This window comes from Sminthopsis crassicaudata, chromosome 2 (genome assembly GCF_048593235.1).
Source record: "Sminthopsis crassicaudata isolate SCR6 chromosome 2, ASM4859323v1, whole genome shotgun sequence".
Classification (NCBI taxonomy): domain Eukaryota; kingdom Metazoa; phylum Chordata; class Mammalia; order Dasyuromorphia; family Dasyuridae; genus Sminthopsis; species Sminthopsis crassicaudata.
Window position 1 is genome coordinate 255,355,109 of NC_133618.1, and position 17,906 is coordinate 255,373,014.

Sequence of the window (17,906 nt, forward strand, 5' to 3'; positions counted from 1 at the left end):
AGATGTTCTATCTGGCCCTGCTGGGATAACTGCATGGATCTGGGGAGGAGGCAGAGGCCCCTTAGGGAAAGGGAGTGGTTGAACCACCCTGAGGAGATGCAGGCATGGGGCTGACTGATCCACTCAGAGGGGGAAGGCCTGGGAATGTGCCCAGAGTGTTGGAGAGCGGGAAGGGGCCCAAAAGGAGCAGAAGGAGCGTGGTACTATCGCCACCTAGTGGCCCGACTAGTCCGCTCCTCTGACCAGCTGGCTGGTCACTTGAAGCCATAGGCTGCTACATCAGGGGACAGCAATGTCTGATTATTTCTAGGACAAGCAGAGTCCAGGAATTCCTAAGCACCTTTTCCATGTCTTTCTTAGCATTTAGTCACCGTAAATTAGTTGAAACAAATTTCCCCACCCTTTACTGTGAAAATCCCAGCCCTTAGTGGATGCACCAGGACAAAACCTTTGCAAATCTTGTAACCTTCGGCCGGCCATTTTTCTTGTCCTCAGTTTCCTCAACTGTAAAATGAGAGGGTTAGACTGAATGACCTTTAAAATGTCTTCCAGTTCTGAATCTCCAATCCTATGTTACTGTTTTTTCTTTTTCACTCCCTCCATTTTCTGGCACTAAATGGAACATGGCTTTATCCTGGAGACACCCAGTCTCTAGTAATACTTTCCTTGGCTAAGTATTTCTTTCACACTCCTAGACTCACAGCCAGAAAAGGTCAGCAAAAAGCATGTAACTGCCATTGCTACTAGAATTAGTCAGCAATCTTTCTTTTATCTAATATTCCCCTCTTTTTCCTTGCTGCTGTCATCTACTAAACTTCCGATTACTCATATACCTTCCCCAATAACTTAAGCAATTGGTCTTCTGCTCCACTGCAATCCCTGATATCATCTTCTGGTTATTCACACTAATGACTTTTCTAATTTCTTGGTTTCTCAGTTCCTTAACTCAATTAATTCCAATGATCTCAATCTCCAATATCATTTGAAATTGCTCTACCTATAAGATATTGAACTCTGAATTTCCTTTATTTGATCTTAAGCTTGAGTTCTTCTACCTCTTCCTTCCAAATCTGCTCTTAATCTTAGTCTTAGTCAAGATGCTCTGGTTTTTTCATCTCCATCCTTCTTCCTAGTCCACCACTCCTGTTATAGCTTCATTTCCTTCCCTTCACAGTTTTACCATTAGTTGTCAATTTTGACAAAGACACTGGCCTGCCCCCTTTAATTCCTTGCTCCTCTTTTTCCTCCCCAACCCAGTACACAGAGGCACAACCCTTGATTATTTCCCAGCATTTATGGCATCTTTTCTTTATTTTGAGCAGATTAGCACTTCAGGAGAAAATCACTGTGCTGATCAGATCCCCTAAAAATCATGCTCTCTGCCCTTCCTTGAGCCCTCTCTTCTGATTGCCTTCTTTCCATTTATTTGTGATTGCCTTCCTATTATATTCATAGCATCTGTTCCAAAACTTCCACTCTCTACTCCAGTATCCAATTATACCTGTACCCTACTTGTATCTGTACTCTCTCTCCCCCCTCAGTGTGTGTATATATATATGTGTGTGTGTGTGTGTGTATGAAGTATTAAGTATCTGAGGCCACATTTGAACTCAGGTCCTCCTGACTTCAGGACTGGTGCTCTATCCGCTGCACCACCTAGCTGCCCCAATATAATCTAACTTTTTACTTTACTGAGAATATTTAGGCCTCTAATATTGGGTTCCCTCATCTTTCTTCTCTAAGAAGCCTCTCTTCATTCTTTTGGTTCAGAGGCTGAGGTGACTCTCTTCAAGAAGGCTTACACTGACATTTGTACAGTATGGCACAGAATAAAGAGTACTGAATTTACAGTCAAAGGACCTGAATTCCAAAACTTAATATCTATGTGACATGGGATAAGTCCCAAGCTCTCTGAGCATTAGTTCCTCTGTAAGATGACGGCATTGGACTAGATAGCTTCTGGGGACCTTCTGTCTGTAAATCTATGATCCTATAATCCCAGTGGACTTGGAATGAACAGATTTAGAGTATGACACTGGTCATTAATAATATCTGTACTGACTTCAACAAGATTTTTATGAGAACTATAAAGAGTTGTGTAACTTGAGACATTATTATCTTTTTTTCATTTCCTTTAAATCTTGTCCTATTAACCATTCTGTTTCTTATTCATTCCCCCCCATGAGGCTGGGGTTAAGTGACTTGCCCAGGGTCACACGGCTAGGACGTGTTAAGTGTCTGAGATCAAATTTGAACTCTGGTCCTCCTGAATTCAAGGCTGGTGCTCTATCCACTGCGCCACCTAGCTGCCCCCTTATTCATTTTCAATCTCTCACTCCTTTGCCTATAAACATTGAGCTCTCTCCTGATGTACAAAACAAAATGACCTGTAATCTATAACCACTGTATATTTTTTCTCACCACCCACTCATTCCTTAATCTCTTGCCATCTGGTTTCTACTCCTCCCATTCTATTGAAATGTATTTCTTCTTCAGTAACCTCTTAATTGTAAGATCCAATGGTTTTGGTCATCCTTCATCCTCCTTGACCTAAGGTCTTTTCAGCATTGAACATGATTAATACTTCCCTTTTTTATTTTACATTTTGGCTTTGGAGACACTGTTGAGTTTCTTTTTGTCTGCTTGATTTTTTTCTCATCCCCTTCCAGCAGTTCATATTCCTCTCTGCTCTCCCCTCCTTCTCAGGTTCTGTCTTCAGCCTGATTCTCTTCTTGATCTACGCCTCCTCTCTCATGATACTTATCCACTAAAAGGCTTCAGTTGTCACTTCTGTTCAGAAGCCTACCAAATTCAACTCTAAAATCTCTCCTGATCTCTATTTCCTTAACTGCTTGCTAGATATCTCTATCAGTGGTGTCTTGTTGGCACTTTAAACTCAGTATATCCAAAAGTGAACTCATCATTTTCTTTCCTAAACCCTCCTGTTTTCCAATTACTTTTCTCTACTACATAATCATCCACCCAATCTTTATTCAGATTTATAATCTTGGGGTCATTTTTGATAACCCCCACTCCTTTGTTCTCCAAATCCAATCACTTAATAAGGTCTAACAATTTTACTTCCACAATATCTCTTGAAATTTTCCCTTCATCTTCATTCATACTTTCTACCAACAAAACCCAAGTCTTTATTACCTTTTTACCTAAACTACTGGTATAGGTAGATTATTGTAATAGCCTACTTACTGATGTCTGTGCCCTCAGCCTCTTCCTTCTCCAATCCATCCTTCACACAGTTGTCAAATGCACAAATTTGCCAACACAATTTCCTTGCTGAAGAAACATTGCTATGTAATAAAATATAAATTCTCTAATTGGGCATTTAAGACCCTTCAGAATTTGAATATAGCCCAATTTCACTCTGCCATTTTAACAAAACTGGACTTCTCAATAATTTTCATTCTCATCCTGTACTCTCCAGCAACCTGGCATTCCTGAAAGCTGTCTTTCATGTCTAGAACAGGTCACATCTTCACTACCCCCACTTCTCTGCCAGTTGCAATCGTCTTCATTCAAGATCCAATACCACCTCCTCTATGAAGTCTTTTCTGAGCTCTCCAGTGAAAAATAAGCCCTTTCCACTGGCCTCCTTCATATTTCTTATGTCTTATTTATCTGGATGTGCCTTTGACTCATAACTCTCTACCTTATCCTTACTTTTCTGTATACTTGTCATTTTCCTCTAAAAGAGTGTAAGGTCCTTCAGGGAAAGAATTAGGTTTTACTTCATGTCAATATCTTTATCTCACACAGTTCCTTGCACATTGTAAATGCTTAGGATATGTGTTGAATTAAACTGGATTGCAGTCTTCCTTTGACACCTATAGCACCAAATGAACAATCACTTAGGAACCAGGTTTTATTTTATATCTTTACATCAAGTGTATAAAAAAAATGAAACAGAGACAGAACCAACAAGTATACATGGAACAGTGGTTGGGCAAGGGGAGAGGGAGATACTCAGGTTCATATATTGCTCCAGGGGACAACAGAAACCAGCATTGTGCAGTGAATGGAAAGAGTGCTGGTCATAGGACCTCGGTTCAAATCCTGGCTCTGCCACTTACTAATAATGTGGCCATTGGGCAAATCTCTGGGCTTCCATTTTTCTCAACTGTAAAGTGAAGGGGTTAAATTAGATGATCTTAAGGTCCTCTCAAAATCCCATGACAATGTTATTGCATTTTCAAGGGCTCATTTATTAGGAATAAATTAGGGTGGGCTTAAGATTTGAGGAAATACTTTAGGGCTAATTGGAAGGGAGGGGAAATGGACAGTTTCCCTTCTACTTCTAGAGATTTAAAATTCCCTCTTAATTTATTCCCTAGGGGTTTGATGGAGGCAATAGCAGTTTTCATCGCCTAGCACTGGACATATTGTTGGGAGAAAGGATGGGAGCTGCCTAGATATGGTGGATTTCTCCCCATATCGATTACATCATCATCCGGGTTAGGGCTGCAGTAGAAATAAATGGTGGGGGAGTGGCTGGAGGGAAAAGCCCCTGGCTCTTCTGTTCCTGAGATTTTTCTAAAGGGGTATAGAATAGGAAGACTAAAGTGGAATGAGCAGGACTTAGTCAGGGGAGAGTAGCTAATTAGTTCTACCTCTTCTCCTCACTGCATTTCCCAGATGAATAGACCCACCTCCAGCTCTGTGATCTGCTGTAATCCAACTTTATATTTTGCAGCCCGTCCCTAGATGGCATCATCATGCTCTAGGGTTACTTACTGCCAAAGACTGAAAGGATAGCAAGTCCCACCAGCTCCCAAAGGCATAAGTAACTCTGCCCAAGGCAATGACCAAATTCTAAACAAAGAGCCTTCCCTTAACATATGTACTATAGAACAGAAACATCTGAAACCACCCCCAAATGGAACTTTTATAGCCAGTCAAATGTTAAAAACCTAAGACTTCGGAGCAGAGGTTTCTGCAAAGCTCTGTGTAAACTAAATTCATTTGATTCCCCAGGGGAGCTCAGGGAATCTCACTGGAAAAGGAACTATCTCCAGTGGTGGGCCACACCTGTTCAGAGACTGATCAGGAAAGTCTCTGGGAGGAGAAAATTGGGAGTCAGAAGGAGGAAGCTGAGAGAGACAAAAAAAAAAAAAAAAAATCTAAATCCCTACTATTAGTGAGACAAACAGGGAGGACACATCCTGAGGATGGGGAAATAAATAAATGGATGGGGATGGGATAGAAACTGGCTTCTGAGCAACCAGTCTCTCCAGTAAGTCTCCCTGTGGCTCAAGTTCTGGTGTTTGGGATATGAGAAAGACAAAATCATGGAAGAAGGAGTAGTAAAATCAGTCTCCATGCCTGGGCATTTCCCAGTTGGGAAAAGGTCACCAATATTGGGGAGAAAGGCTATAAATAGACATCTTGTCTAGGGGAATCACAGACAGGAGCTAGTGCATCAAATACTCCTGGAACCATGTCTCCCCAAACAGATATCAATATGTGCTATAAGTGGCACAAGGGTTTAGGAGGGATAAAACTCCAGAATCTTTGTTGTGGGAGGAACTAGACATTTGTCTTCTTTCCCCTCTGTGCCCCCCACCACTTTGTGTGTTGGATTCGAAGCCTACTAGGGCTGGATTCCCCGGATCCTGTCAAGATAATAAGACGACGACTGAGTCTTTTGTTGCCAATAGATATACTGGAGGTCTTTGCAACCTGTAGCCAGCTGCATAGAGGCGGGCCTCTGAACTCAGGGAAAAGTTGTGTGTCTTCTGGCCAGGGGGCCCACAAGCTTCACCCTCTGGTCCATCACTGCCTATTGGTCTGGAACTGCTGTTTGACGCCTCATCTGACCCAGCTGTCTGTCATTCTTTCTAGTCCAGGTCAGGCATCACAGTGCTGGGGTCTCACCCACAACCCTTGAAGGGGTGGAACTAGGAGATGTTTCCAAAAGAAGCTATAGAGGAAGATAAGAATAAAAGAAGAGCTAGGGAAGTGGAGCAGGAAGCCCAGTTGTGAACAGATAGATTTGTGCTTCTCAGTTGCCTCTGAAAACTTTGCCTGAAAATCTAAAATTTTGGGGGTGTCACCTTCTGCTTGATGTCTACTTTCATGAGAACCTCGCTCCTGGTAGATGTTCCCTGGCTTTGGTCCTGGCCATGTTAACTCTCACTCTTTTCTTTCCAGAAAGAGATTTCAGCCTCCCAACATCTCACAGAACCACAGAATGTCAGAACTAAAAAAGAATTTAGGTATCTTCTAATCTAAGTATCTCACTTTACAGCTGAGGAAACTGACTCTGAGAGGGAAGAATCCGTCTCTAAACTTCCTAGGCCCCCTTCCTTGTTAAGTGTCTTATCTTGCCCCTGATCCAAACGAGCCCGAATTATAACCCCTACTCAACCAGGTTCTTTCTGCCAGGCCAGATTTGGGGTAGTATCTAGGGCCTTGGGTATTGTCTCTCTATAGCTCTCCCCCTATTTAAAAGCCCGGGGATCTTTTCCCCCATCTCTTCTCCCCTACTCCCTAGCCACAGATGGTTTAACACAGCCCTCACCTTGGCTCAGCAGGTGCAGGTTCCGGACTTCTTCCCTCACCTGCAGCTGCAGGACCTGCTGCAGCACCTCCTGCCTCTGGGCCTCCTGTAGCAGCCCCATGCGCTGAAGCTTTTCTGCATTCAGCCGAAGCAAAGCCCGACCTAGGGATACACAGACAAGCCATGGCTGGGGCGAGGATGGCCACAGAAACAGAGAGACAGCCTGGGGGACCTGGGGAGGGGCCAAAGCTAGAGCGGGGGACAGTCACGCCCAGTTAGAAGCAGGGATAATCAGCATCAGGCCAGGGATCAGCAAGGCATCAGGCCAGGGAACGTGGGGACACATCACCTCAGATTTAGGCGCAGGTAAGGAATAAAGCCCCACACGGACCATTACTCTGACACACTCACCCCTGGACAGAGCTAACTGACCCTGACCGCGCACGGACACATCAGCCCCAAACATGGGCCCAGACAGCCCCCCAGTTCCCACTAGTCCTCCACCCCCCCACCCCCCATTCCCACGCACCAGTGATGGCGTGGTGGGAGAAGGCTTCCACGTAGATGAGGTAGTTGTGGGGACAGTGCTTCTTCAACCACTTGCAGACATCCTGCTGGCTCCACAGGACCACTGGGCGCATCAGGCCGCCCAGCGTGGGGCTGGTGTGGTAGAGCCCATAGTGGTCATAGTGACGGCCCTGTAGCAGGAAGGGTGCTGGATAGACCCAAGGAAGGACTTCCTAGCCACAAAAGTAGGGAAACGGGGACAGGTAACTGGGGAGGCGGGAGCACAGAGAAAGCGGGCCAATCATGGGCAGGGGAGATGAGGACTTGGGGGGGCGGGGAGGGTCCGGAGGAATCCGAGCAGGACCGGGCAGGGGACTACCTGCGGAGTTTCCGTGCCCGGCTGCTGAAGGAGCTTGACCGTCCTGCCGCCTGCCGCTCGTTGGCTCCGACTGTCATGCCAAGTGAGGCTGGAGCCCGGGGCCCGCTGGAGCCGGCAGGGAAGGTTCTCCGTAGATACGGTGTGCTCCAAAAGACTCCGGCAGAAGCTGAAATGTGCGGCAGCTGTGGAGGTACAAGGAGGGATGGGAGGCGGTGGGGGGTATGTGTGAGAATAATCGGGAGGACCCCAGATACTCACCTGTTCCCCCTCCCGGCCCCACCAAACCCAGAAAGAGTGCAAGTCCTGCTCCCAGCAGGGGGTGTGCTGGTAATTGTTTAACAACTGGGGGGGAGGGGAGGTGGGGGAGAATTACACCCACAACATACTTCCAAGTGTACATTTTCTCCATGGCTTTCCTAAGTCTGGAAAATTAACAAAATAATACATCAAGCCCTGATTCTTTTTTTTTTTTTTTTTTTTTTTTTTTTTTAAGCATCTGTCTATTTTTGAGACATAAATACTCATACTGTAAATATGATGAATTTCCAAGCTGGTAAGAACTGGCTCCAGCATACCTCTGGCCCATATCTACCCCTTCTTCATAATGAGGCTCAGTTTTCCCAACCAGCAACTGGGTATTTTTATTTCCATTCTATTTCTTTTTTTTTTTTTCTTCCTCCATTTTTTCCTTCATTCCTACCTTCTTTCCTTTCTTTCTTCATTCATTCAAAAGATGTTCGCTGGGTGTTAGGTGACCGAAAACGAGCCCAACATTTCTCATTCCTGAGAGAGTGGGCAGTTTCATAACACCTATTACATAGATAACAACTCTGAGTCATACGAGCATGGACTGAAAATACTAGGATACATAACCTGAAGAAGAAAACAATCTGGAGGTGGGAGAGGAAGAACAGAAAGTATGATATCTGTCTTCAAATATGTGAAGGACAATAGTGTTGAAGAAGAATTAGATTTATTTTTATGGAGTCATAAAAATAATTGAGTCCAACACATACCTGAATGGGAATCCTCTCCACCTTCTAAAGGATGCTAAAATGTAGAATGACCATCCAGCATTTATTTAAAGCTCTCTGGTGATAGCTCACTATTTACTGACAGAGTCCATTCCATTTTTTGATAGATTTGACCATTAAGAAGTTTTCCTTTATATCAATCCAAGATCTGTTTCCTTATAACCTTTAAACATTGCTTTTAGTTTTATCCACTAGGCCAAGAAAAACAAGAATTGTGTTTCCTTATATATGAGTCCTTCAAAAACAGCTTTTAGAAATCCCTAAACTTTTTCTTTTCTCGGGTAATCAGTTACAAGTCTTTCAACTGATTCTCCAGAAAAATACTTTGAAATACACTCAACATCCTCCCTCTGGACACACTTAAGGATTTGCCTATGTCCTTCCTAAACTGTGGTTTTGGCACAGAACACAGTACTGTAGATATAGTCTGACCAAGGTAGAGCTCAATAGGACTCTGACCTTACCCATTTTTGACACTGAAAATTCTTATTAGTGAAGCCTACCATTTCATTTGAAGAGAGAGAGAGAGAGAGAGAGAGAGAGAGAGAGAGAGAGAGAGAGAGAGAGAGAGAGAGAGAGAGAGTGTGTGTGTGTGTGTGTGTGAGAAAGAGAGAGAGATGTCTTATCACAATAACTCTTGTTGAATTTGTAATCTATAAGCCCAAATAATTTTTCATGACTGTTGCCTATTTATATCTCTCCCATGTTACATTTATGTAGTTAATATTTTTGGAACTTAAGTGCAGGACATATTTATTCCTATTAAATTTCACCTTATATTCAGTACATTGTTTTATCTTGCAGATATTTTGAGATCCCCATTCTATTGTTTAACATTTTACCAATTACTAATCACAAATCTGATAAGCAATCATTCATGTCTTCACTTGAATTATTGATCAAAATGTTGAACAGAATAGATCCAAAGACTAATTTCTGGGTCATTCTACTAAAAGCCTCCCTCCAGGTTCACATCAATGCATTGACTTATTATTGGTTCCAGTCATTCAGTTAGCTTGAGATCCACTTAATTGTTCTGTCATCTAGTCTCTATCTCCATTTTGACCACAAGGAGAGAAACTTTGTTAAATGTCTTGCTAAAATCCAGGGTTACTGTATAGTATTAAATAATATATAATTCCCCTAATTAGCCTACCAGATTTGATAGAAGAAATGAAGTTATTCTATATGGTTTTTTTCTCTTGATCAGATTCCTCATATGGGCTGCATCATCAAATCAAGTAAGTAGGGGGCATTATTGCCATGTTCAGAAAAGGTAGCAAGGCCAGTCCAAATGTCCAAAGCTACCAAAATGTAAATTTTACCTTTTTATAATATCAGCTAAGAGTAATGGAAAGAACACTATCGTTGGAGCAAAAAGGTGTAAGTTCAATTTCTAGCTTCAATATTTACTAGCTTGTAACTTTAGGCAAATGATTTTGAGCATCAGCTTCTTCATCTCTAAAATGTGTATAATTCTTTTTACTTCCTATACTAGGATTAATATGAGTAAAGTACTTTTTAAAATGTTAATGTGCTGTATAAATTTAAGTAATTTTAAATCATCAATAGATTCAGGAGGTGCTAAACTGAATTTAATCCTTTCCATGAATTCTCCACTGAACAAACTGTTGGTCAAATAGGCCCATTTGAAAAAAATTTGAAAACTTTTAGGATGTGATATAGGAGAGAAAGTATGGGGTCCCAGGATTTGAGATTAAATGTTCCCTCTGCTCCTTCTGTAACTCTTAGCAAATTCACTTTTGTAATTTATCTGTAATTAAGAAGGGGAACAGGAAAGAGATCATTTCTAAATTCTCTGCCAGTTCTAAATCCTCTGATCTTTAATCACTGGTCATAAGTCAGTTTTAATCAATGACTTTTTTTTCCCTGAGGCAATTGAGGTTAAGTGACTTGCCCAGGGTCATACAGCCAGGAAATGTTAAATAAATGTCTGAGGCCAGATTTGAGCTCAGGTCCTTCTGACTTCAGGGCTGGTACTCTAGCCACTGTGCCACCTAACTGTCCAGATCAATGACTCTTAATGACAAGACTGTGCCTTGTTATTAGTTGTCAAGCCACTGATCCTTGGCCACACACTGTGGTTTACCTTCCCCTTGAACAGGTCTTAAGTAGAACAGGACCTTCTATTTCTCAGTGCTCATGAAGCATCCCTTTAATAACACATTTTATCATTTTGTCAGGAGTAAAAGTCAAGTTCACTGGTCAGCTGTTGGAAGAATCCACTTTCTTCTTAATTTCAAAAATGATTAATACATTTTCCCATCTTCAGCTTAACAGCAACTCCCCCATTCTTCATGAATTTTCCAAAGATTACTGATAGCACCTCAGTAATAATGTCTATCAGTTCCTTCCAGACCCTGTGATAGAGTTTATTCAGTCCAGGTGTCTTTAATTTACTAAAGGCAATTGCATAGTCGATTTCTTAACACTACCTCACTTATCTTTCATTTCATTTCCCCACTAAGTGTTTTTATTCTGTTCTTGTCAACATTCTTCTTGGAGCAAAACAGGAGTTGGCATTTCTGTCTGTTGTGCATCTATTAGAATTCTTTTGCTGTTTCGGTTCTTGAGGCAAATGATAGTTCAATGGATAGAGAACTGGGCCTGGAATCAGGAAGAGCAGAGTTCAAATCTGGCTTCAGACACTAGCTGTGTGATCCTGGGCAAGTAATTTAACCCCTGAATGATTCTGTTTCCTCAATTATAAAATGGGAAAAATAATAGCACCTATTTCATTACGGTAGTTATAAAATGAGATAATATTTGTAAAAAGCACTTAATACAATGCATGGCACTTAGGAAGTGCTATACAAATACATATAACCTTCATCAACAAGTTTTTTAAAGTATCCGCCTACTTTAATCTGATTTAGCATTTCTTTAAACCTTAATTTTTGTGTTCCTGGTATTATTTTTAAAGCAATATGCCACTCTCTCCCCATTTACCCTCAATTACTTGATCTTTCTTCTGTCTTATTCACAAAGTGCCCCAAAAATTGTAGTGCAGTGAGCTTTAATAGGCTCACTAAATATCAATTAATATAAACAATAATTCATATAATACAATGGTAAATTAAAATGAATAAAAAATGAAAAATTGTGCCACAAGCATATTAAAACTTAAATTGCACTAAGACTTTTAGGACACCCTGCATTTAGATCTTTAAAAAAAAAAAAAAAGACTATGATGCTCACTACATTCTCTGTGCATCTGTATCTGTTTATTTAGAAAGCTTCCCCCCTTTTTTCTTTATTGAAATAGTTCATTTGTGTTTTCAAATTTTTTCCAAAGAGATTCCTATGCTTTCTGTGCTAATTTTTCCTATATAAATTTAGATTATAAGATTTTACTTATTCTTTCTTTGAACTCTGAAACTTATTTTCCCAAAATCTGGTGGGAGGAGAGACATTACACTGTACCTGGTGATCTAGTCCTTATCTATCTCATATTCTTAAGATGAAATGGCAACTGCCTTCCAAAGTTCCTTTCTATTTCAACAAGTTTTTTTCCTTTGTGAACAAAATGAAATCCACAAAATCAATTCACATCAGATTGACAAAGGTAATGAGAGAGAGAAGAGAAGAGAAGAAGAGGGAGGGAAGGGGAGAGGGAGGAGTTGCCAGAAAACAGGCACATTGCTATACCATTGGCAGAGCTAAATTGGTCCCAGCTATTCTTGAAAGCAATTTGGAATGATGTCCCCAAAAGTGACTAAATTGTGAATATCCTTTGACCCAATGATATTACTTCTATGCCTACAACCCAAAGAGATAAAGAACAAAATGTCTTTATATATATATATATATATATATATATATATATATATATATATATATATATATATATATATATATATATATATATATATATATATGTATGTATACACACACACACGCACACACACACATATATACATAATATTTTCAACAGTTCTTTTTGTGGTGGCAAAGAATTAGAAACTAAGGATGTATCTATTAACTGAGGAATGGTTGAACAAATTATGGCATATGAAATATCATGGAGTACTACTGTGCTGCAAGAAATAATAAAGTGGAAGCAGCTGATGTGGTGCATCCAATGGAGTACTGGCCCTGGAGTCAGGAGGATCTGAGTTCAAATTTAGTTTTGACACCTATTAGCTGGGTGATCCTAGGCAAGTTATTTAACTCAGAGTGTCTTAAAGAAAAAAAAAAAAAAAAAAAAAAAAAAGGAAGGAAGAAAGAATGAAGTGGACTATTCAGAGATACCAGAGATAAATTGTTTGAAGTGTTGCAGAATAAAGTAAGCTGAATTAGAACAATTTATATCTATAATATCAATATTATGAATACAAACAACAATTCCAATCATTCGGTAATCAACTGTAATTGAATGCTGCTCACCTCATGACAGAGAAGTAATGGATTAATATGCAGGACAAGAAACACATTTTTTATGTGGTCAATGTGGGAATTTGTTTTGTTTGACCCTGCTTATATGATACAAAGGTTTTTGTGGGGGAAAATTATTAGTAGGGAAAAAAGTCTGTGCAATAATGCAAAATGAAAAAGTAGGAGTACTATTCATATCTGGACTTCACCTTTTTGAGAATACACATTTATCATCCATCCATACACACATATACACACTGACATGTACAACAAAGGACAGAATTAAGAACAATGGCAGTGTCACATTGGCTAGAATGATAGGGAAAGATAATGCAGAATGTTGGAAGGGATGTGGGAAAACTGACACTGATACATTGTTGTGGGAGTTGTGAATACATCCAGCCATTCTGGAGAGCAGTTTGGAACTATGCTCAAAAAGTTATCAAACTGTGCATACCCTTTGATCCAGCAGTGCTACTACTGAGCTTATATTCCAAAGAGATCTTAAAGAAGGGAAAGGGACCCACATGTGCAAGAATGTTTGTGGCAGCTCTTTTCATAGTGGCTAGAAACTGGAAACTGAGAGGATGTCCATCAAATGGAGAATGCCTGAATAAGTTATAATGCATGAATGTTATAGAATATTATTATTCTGTAAGAAATGACTAGCAGGAGGATTTCAGAGGCCTGGAGGGACTTACATGAACTGATGCTGAGTGAAATGAGCAGAACCAGGAGATCATTGTACATGGCAACAACAAGACTATACAATGATCAATTCTGATGGACGTGGCTTTTTTCAACAATGAGAGGATCCAAATCAGTTCCACTTGTTCAGTAATGAAGAGCCATCTACACCCAGAGAGTAAACGTGGGAACAGAGTGTGGAACACAATATGGCACTTTCACTTTTTCTGTTATTATTTACTTGCATTTTTGTTTTCTTTTCAGTTTTTTTTTCTTTCTAGATCTGATTTTTCTTGTGCAGCAAAATAACTGTATAAATATGTGTACATATATTGTATTTAACATATAATTTAACATGTATTGGACTACCTGCCATCTAGGGGAGGGGGTGGAGGGAAGGAGGGGAAAATTGGAACAGAAGTGAGTGCAAGGATCAGTGTTGAAAAAATTACCCATGCGTAGTTTTGTAAATAAAAAGATATGATAATAAAACTTTTAAAAAAATAACAACATTAAAAAATATTTACTTAGCCAAAGCAGTAAAAGGATATTCAACAACAACAACAACAAAAAGCAACGGCATGTAAGTGGCAAAGATAGAGTGCTAGGCCTAGAGTCCAGAAGAACTCTCTCTTCCTGACTGAACGCTGACTAAGTTCAAATTCCGTTTTATAGACTTCCTAGCTCTGTGACCCTGCACTAGTCAATTAACCCCATTCCTGGTGTACAAAATGCTAGAAATGTGACTTCTCAATATACAGTTGGAGAAACTGAGACTCTCCTATCCCCTCTCCAGCTTAAGTCAAATCTCGGAGGACCTTTAGATACAGAACTCTCATTGACAGTGCTCCTGAGATTCCAGCCCGCACTTTGCTTGCTTGGACTCAGCCTTGGGAAAACTAACCAAATCACCAGATACCTGAGCCCAGAACACTTACTCTCGAGGTGGCTGCCATTGGTTAATGGTGGGGGAGGGGAGAGAAGAGGAAATGGCTCACAAGGGAACACAGGATGACAGAGTCCATCTGGTGTGCAGCTATCTGAGCTCCCTTCAGATCTCTTCTGTCTGACACGGGGGACATTCACTTCTTTCCCATGATTCCCTGTTGGACATTGTGCAGGAGGCAGAGTGCAGAGAAGCCAGATAGAGACCAAATCCTATTATAACTAATAGGGGACTGGTGAGAAGGGGATGGGGCCAGAGCCTTCTGTGAACATGCCTTTAGTGCAGAGGAACCAAGCTTTGCTGCCGCCTCGTCCAGCGTGGATGGTGTGTGTGATGGGAAGATGAGGGGAAGACAAGTGGCTTTTGATCATTTTAACCCTCCAGTAGCTGTCCTGAAATTATTTTAAGTACTCCCATGCTTAGGGAATCTTGGCACCTCACTAGAGGGGGCTGGGGGGCATTGGGACCCCTCAAGCCGCCCCCCCAAAATTTTGGAAAATAATCACCATGCCCGAGTATCCTCCTTGGCAGACTGGTCAGAAACCAGTCTGACGCCCTCGCGGCTCTTACTCCCGGCACCGGCACACACCTGCCTTCCGAGCCTCCTTAGCACCGCCCCTCGTGTCCTGCTTTCCCCTTCGGGAGGGAAACAGGGGCATCCTTCCCTCACTTCCCATGCCAAACGTCTGAATGGGCCGCGGGGTCCAAGGTCGCCCGCTTACTGGCGCTTTCCGAGCCTGGGCCCCCTCGGAAGGAAAAGCGGCGGTGAATCCTCGGAGGACGCTGCAGTGGAGCTGGGTCTGTCCCCCCTCCCCCCGTTTTGGCATTTACAGAGCGCTCTCACCTGCGGCTCTCTGGGATGTGTGCGGGAGTAGAGGGGTGTGATTTTCTCAGTAAGGGGAAGCGCAGTTGTGAAGGGGGCTGAATCTCTGCGAGGGTCAGCATCCCCGGGGGAGACAGCGTCCCTTAGGGACGAGCGCCCTTGAGAGAGGATTCTTTGGAGGGCTAATATGCCTAAAAAGGGCCCCCGAGACAGAGGGCGTGGGGTCTGTCCCCTCTATTTCCTTCCTCCTTCCCGGGGGATCGGACGAGGACGGGGAACAACAGGAAGATGGGAAATCAAAGACAGCTCCGCCTTCCCTCCCCCCACTACAAAGGCGACCAATTTGTCGCTGCTCCCTTTCTCCCCCCAAGCCCCTCCCTCACCTCTGCGGGCGGAATAGGAGAGCCGCCACCGAGAGCCCCCCAGCCCTTTGGGGAGAGAGGGCTTCTCTCCTCGGCACCGACTCTGCATTTGGGAGGGGGCTGAAACCCCATCTCAGGGTGCTCCAACCATTCCCCTTCCTGTCCCCCGGAGAACCCGGCCCAGAACCCAGTCGGTCCAGGCTTAGACCTCGGGCTAGGGCTCTCTTCTCCAAATCCCCTCCCCCTCCCCCGGCTGCGCAGCCTGCGCGAGAAACCATAAACCGGGGCTGAGGCGGAGTGAGGGCGAGCCGGTGCCGGCTCGTTTCCTCTGCCTCCGCCGCGGCTTTATGTCAGCGGAATGGGAGCCCCCGCCCATCCAGCCCGGACCCGGCTCCTTCAGCGCCTTTGCTCTTTCTTCCCGAACCTGCTCCTCACCTTGGCCCCAGCGGCCCCACCCCGCCTCCCCGAAGGCCAGCCCCTCGCGCTTCTCACCGTCCACATCTCGGCGCTCTCCGAAGCTCGTCCTCCCGGCCCCGGCGCGGCCTCTCGGAGGGCTCAGCTTGGACCTCAGCTCCGTGAACATGGGGCATCCGCGCCGCTGGGGAGATCCGGGAGGCTGGGGTGGAGGCGTGGACACGGGCTCGGGGTCCCGCCCCGCTCCGGCCGGGGCCCGGCTCAGTCCGCGCCCGGTCTGAGGTTCTCTCTCACACGGACACACGGACACACGCCCCTTTTCGGGAGTGCGGAGGGGCGGGGAACGTGTCACTGAGAGGCAGCGTGGGTGCCCACCTAGCTGTGCGGCTTTCGATGAGTGCGTGTGCCTGTGTGTGCTCGCCTATGTCTGTGCTTACCGGGCCGAGGTTCCTTACCCCCGCCCAGCTCCGACTGCCCAGGTCTCCGCAGCCCCGCCCCCAGATCTGCAGCCCCGCCCTGCTTCCCCGGCGGGCCCCCCCCCCCCCCCCCCCGTGGGTGGGGAAAGCAGCTCCGGGTAAATGACCCAAGCTCCTTCCCTGGGTGTGACCCCTTACCTCTCCCAGACTTTCGGGTTTCGGGGTGGGGGGTGGGGGTGGGGAGGAAGACACCCTCCTCCGATACCCCTCGGGCTCCACTCAGGACAGATAGTCACCGGAAATAGCTGCCTCCGAAGGTCCGCGCAGCTTCTCGTCCCCTGTCCTTACTGGCACTTGTGTGTGTACCATCTCTGCCTTACGCCGCGCACGGGGCGGAGGGGCTCGAGTCTCGTTTGAAATTCCGTGTGTGTGGGGGTGTGTGTCCGTGTATGTCCGTGTGTGTGTCCGTGTGTGTGTGTGTCCGTGTGTGTGAGGGTGTGTGTGTGTGTGTCCGGGTGTGTCCGTGTGTGTGAGGGTGTGTGTGTGTGAGGGTGTGTGTGTGTGTGTCCGTGTGTGTGAGGGTGTGTATGTGTGTCCGTGTGTGTCCGTGTGTGTGTGTGTGAGGGTGTGTGTCCGTGTGGGTGTGTGTCCGTGTGTGTGGGTGTGTATGTGTGTCCGTGTGTGTGAGGGTATGTGTCCGCGTGTGTGTGAGGGTGTGTTCATGTGTGTGTCCGTGTGTCTGTGTGTGAGGGGGTGTGTCCGTGTGTGTGTCCGTGTGTGTGAGGGGGTGTGTGACTTGTGTATATCCATATTCATTTTCTTTTTTTCATATTGGTATGTCCAGCGCCAGAGCTGCACCTCGTGGATCAGTAGCTCTTGGCGGAACGAACGGACGCAGATTTGTTGTGCCATCTGCGTGTATAACTACCTACCTCTTTTCCTCTGCCTAGGGCCTGCCTCCATGCCTGCCTCTGAGACTGTGTCCCCCACGCCCATCTCACGCAAAGGGTATAGGGTTCGGCTGGCGTCCGTGCCGCCAAAGTGGTTGAAGTCTTAAAAACCTTAGGAGTCAAAAAGTGGAAAACATTTTTTCTGCCCTATCTCCCGCCCCTTTGTAAGGCCCTGGACCCCCATTAAAAATTATATATTCCGTCCCTTTGGATGGGGGGAGGGGAGGGACAAAGAAACAGAACAGATTTTTTTTCTCCAGCCTCACTGCAGTACTTATGCCGTAGTGTAGAATTCTAGCTCAGCCTTAAGCCAGGAGGGACTCCCACCCCCTGGGGGTCATGGACCTAAGGAACCTCAGAGCAGATATCTTTCTTTAACCCAAGCCCCTCACAAACGCCGTCCGCTTTCAGTTGTACCAGAGCTAGTTTTGACAACATAGATAAAATAAAACTGGGGATAATCCACAAATCACTCCTCC

The 17,906-nt window shown here is 44.3% G+C and overlaps 1 protein-coding gene across 4 annotated transcripts in view; it reads right to left on the reverse strand.

Annotated features, from left to right (window-relative positions):
- SAMD10 (sterile alpha motif domain containing 10) overlaps window positions 1-16,558 on the reverse strand; it is a 65,673-nt gene extending 49,115 nt beyond the window's left edge. The window contains exons 1-5 of one of the 4 annotated variants that reach the window (XM_074288918.1): window positions 16,140-16,558; window positions 7,401-7,582; window positions 7,044-7,212; window positions 6,536-6,676; window positions 3,863-5,935 (exon numbers count right to left, since the gene is read on the reverse strand). In XM_074288918.1, coding sequence (XP_074145019.1) covers window positions 5,913-5,935; window positions 6,536-6,676; window positions 7,044-7,212; window positions 7,401-7,582; window positions 16,140-16,230 — 606 coding nt within the window. In that variant the 5' untranslated portion in view covers window positions 16,231-16,558 and the 3' untranslated portion in view covers window positions 3,863-5,912. Of the gene's footprint in view, window positions 1-3,862; window positions 5,936-6,535; window positions 6,677-7,043; window positions 7,255-7,400; window positions 7,583-16,139 lie in introns of those variants that run through there. The other 3 variants (XM_074288913.1, XM_074288914.1, XM_074288912.1) reach the window with 3 other exon arrangements.
- Window positions 16,559-17,906: the final 1,348 nt, after the last annotated feature.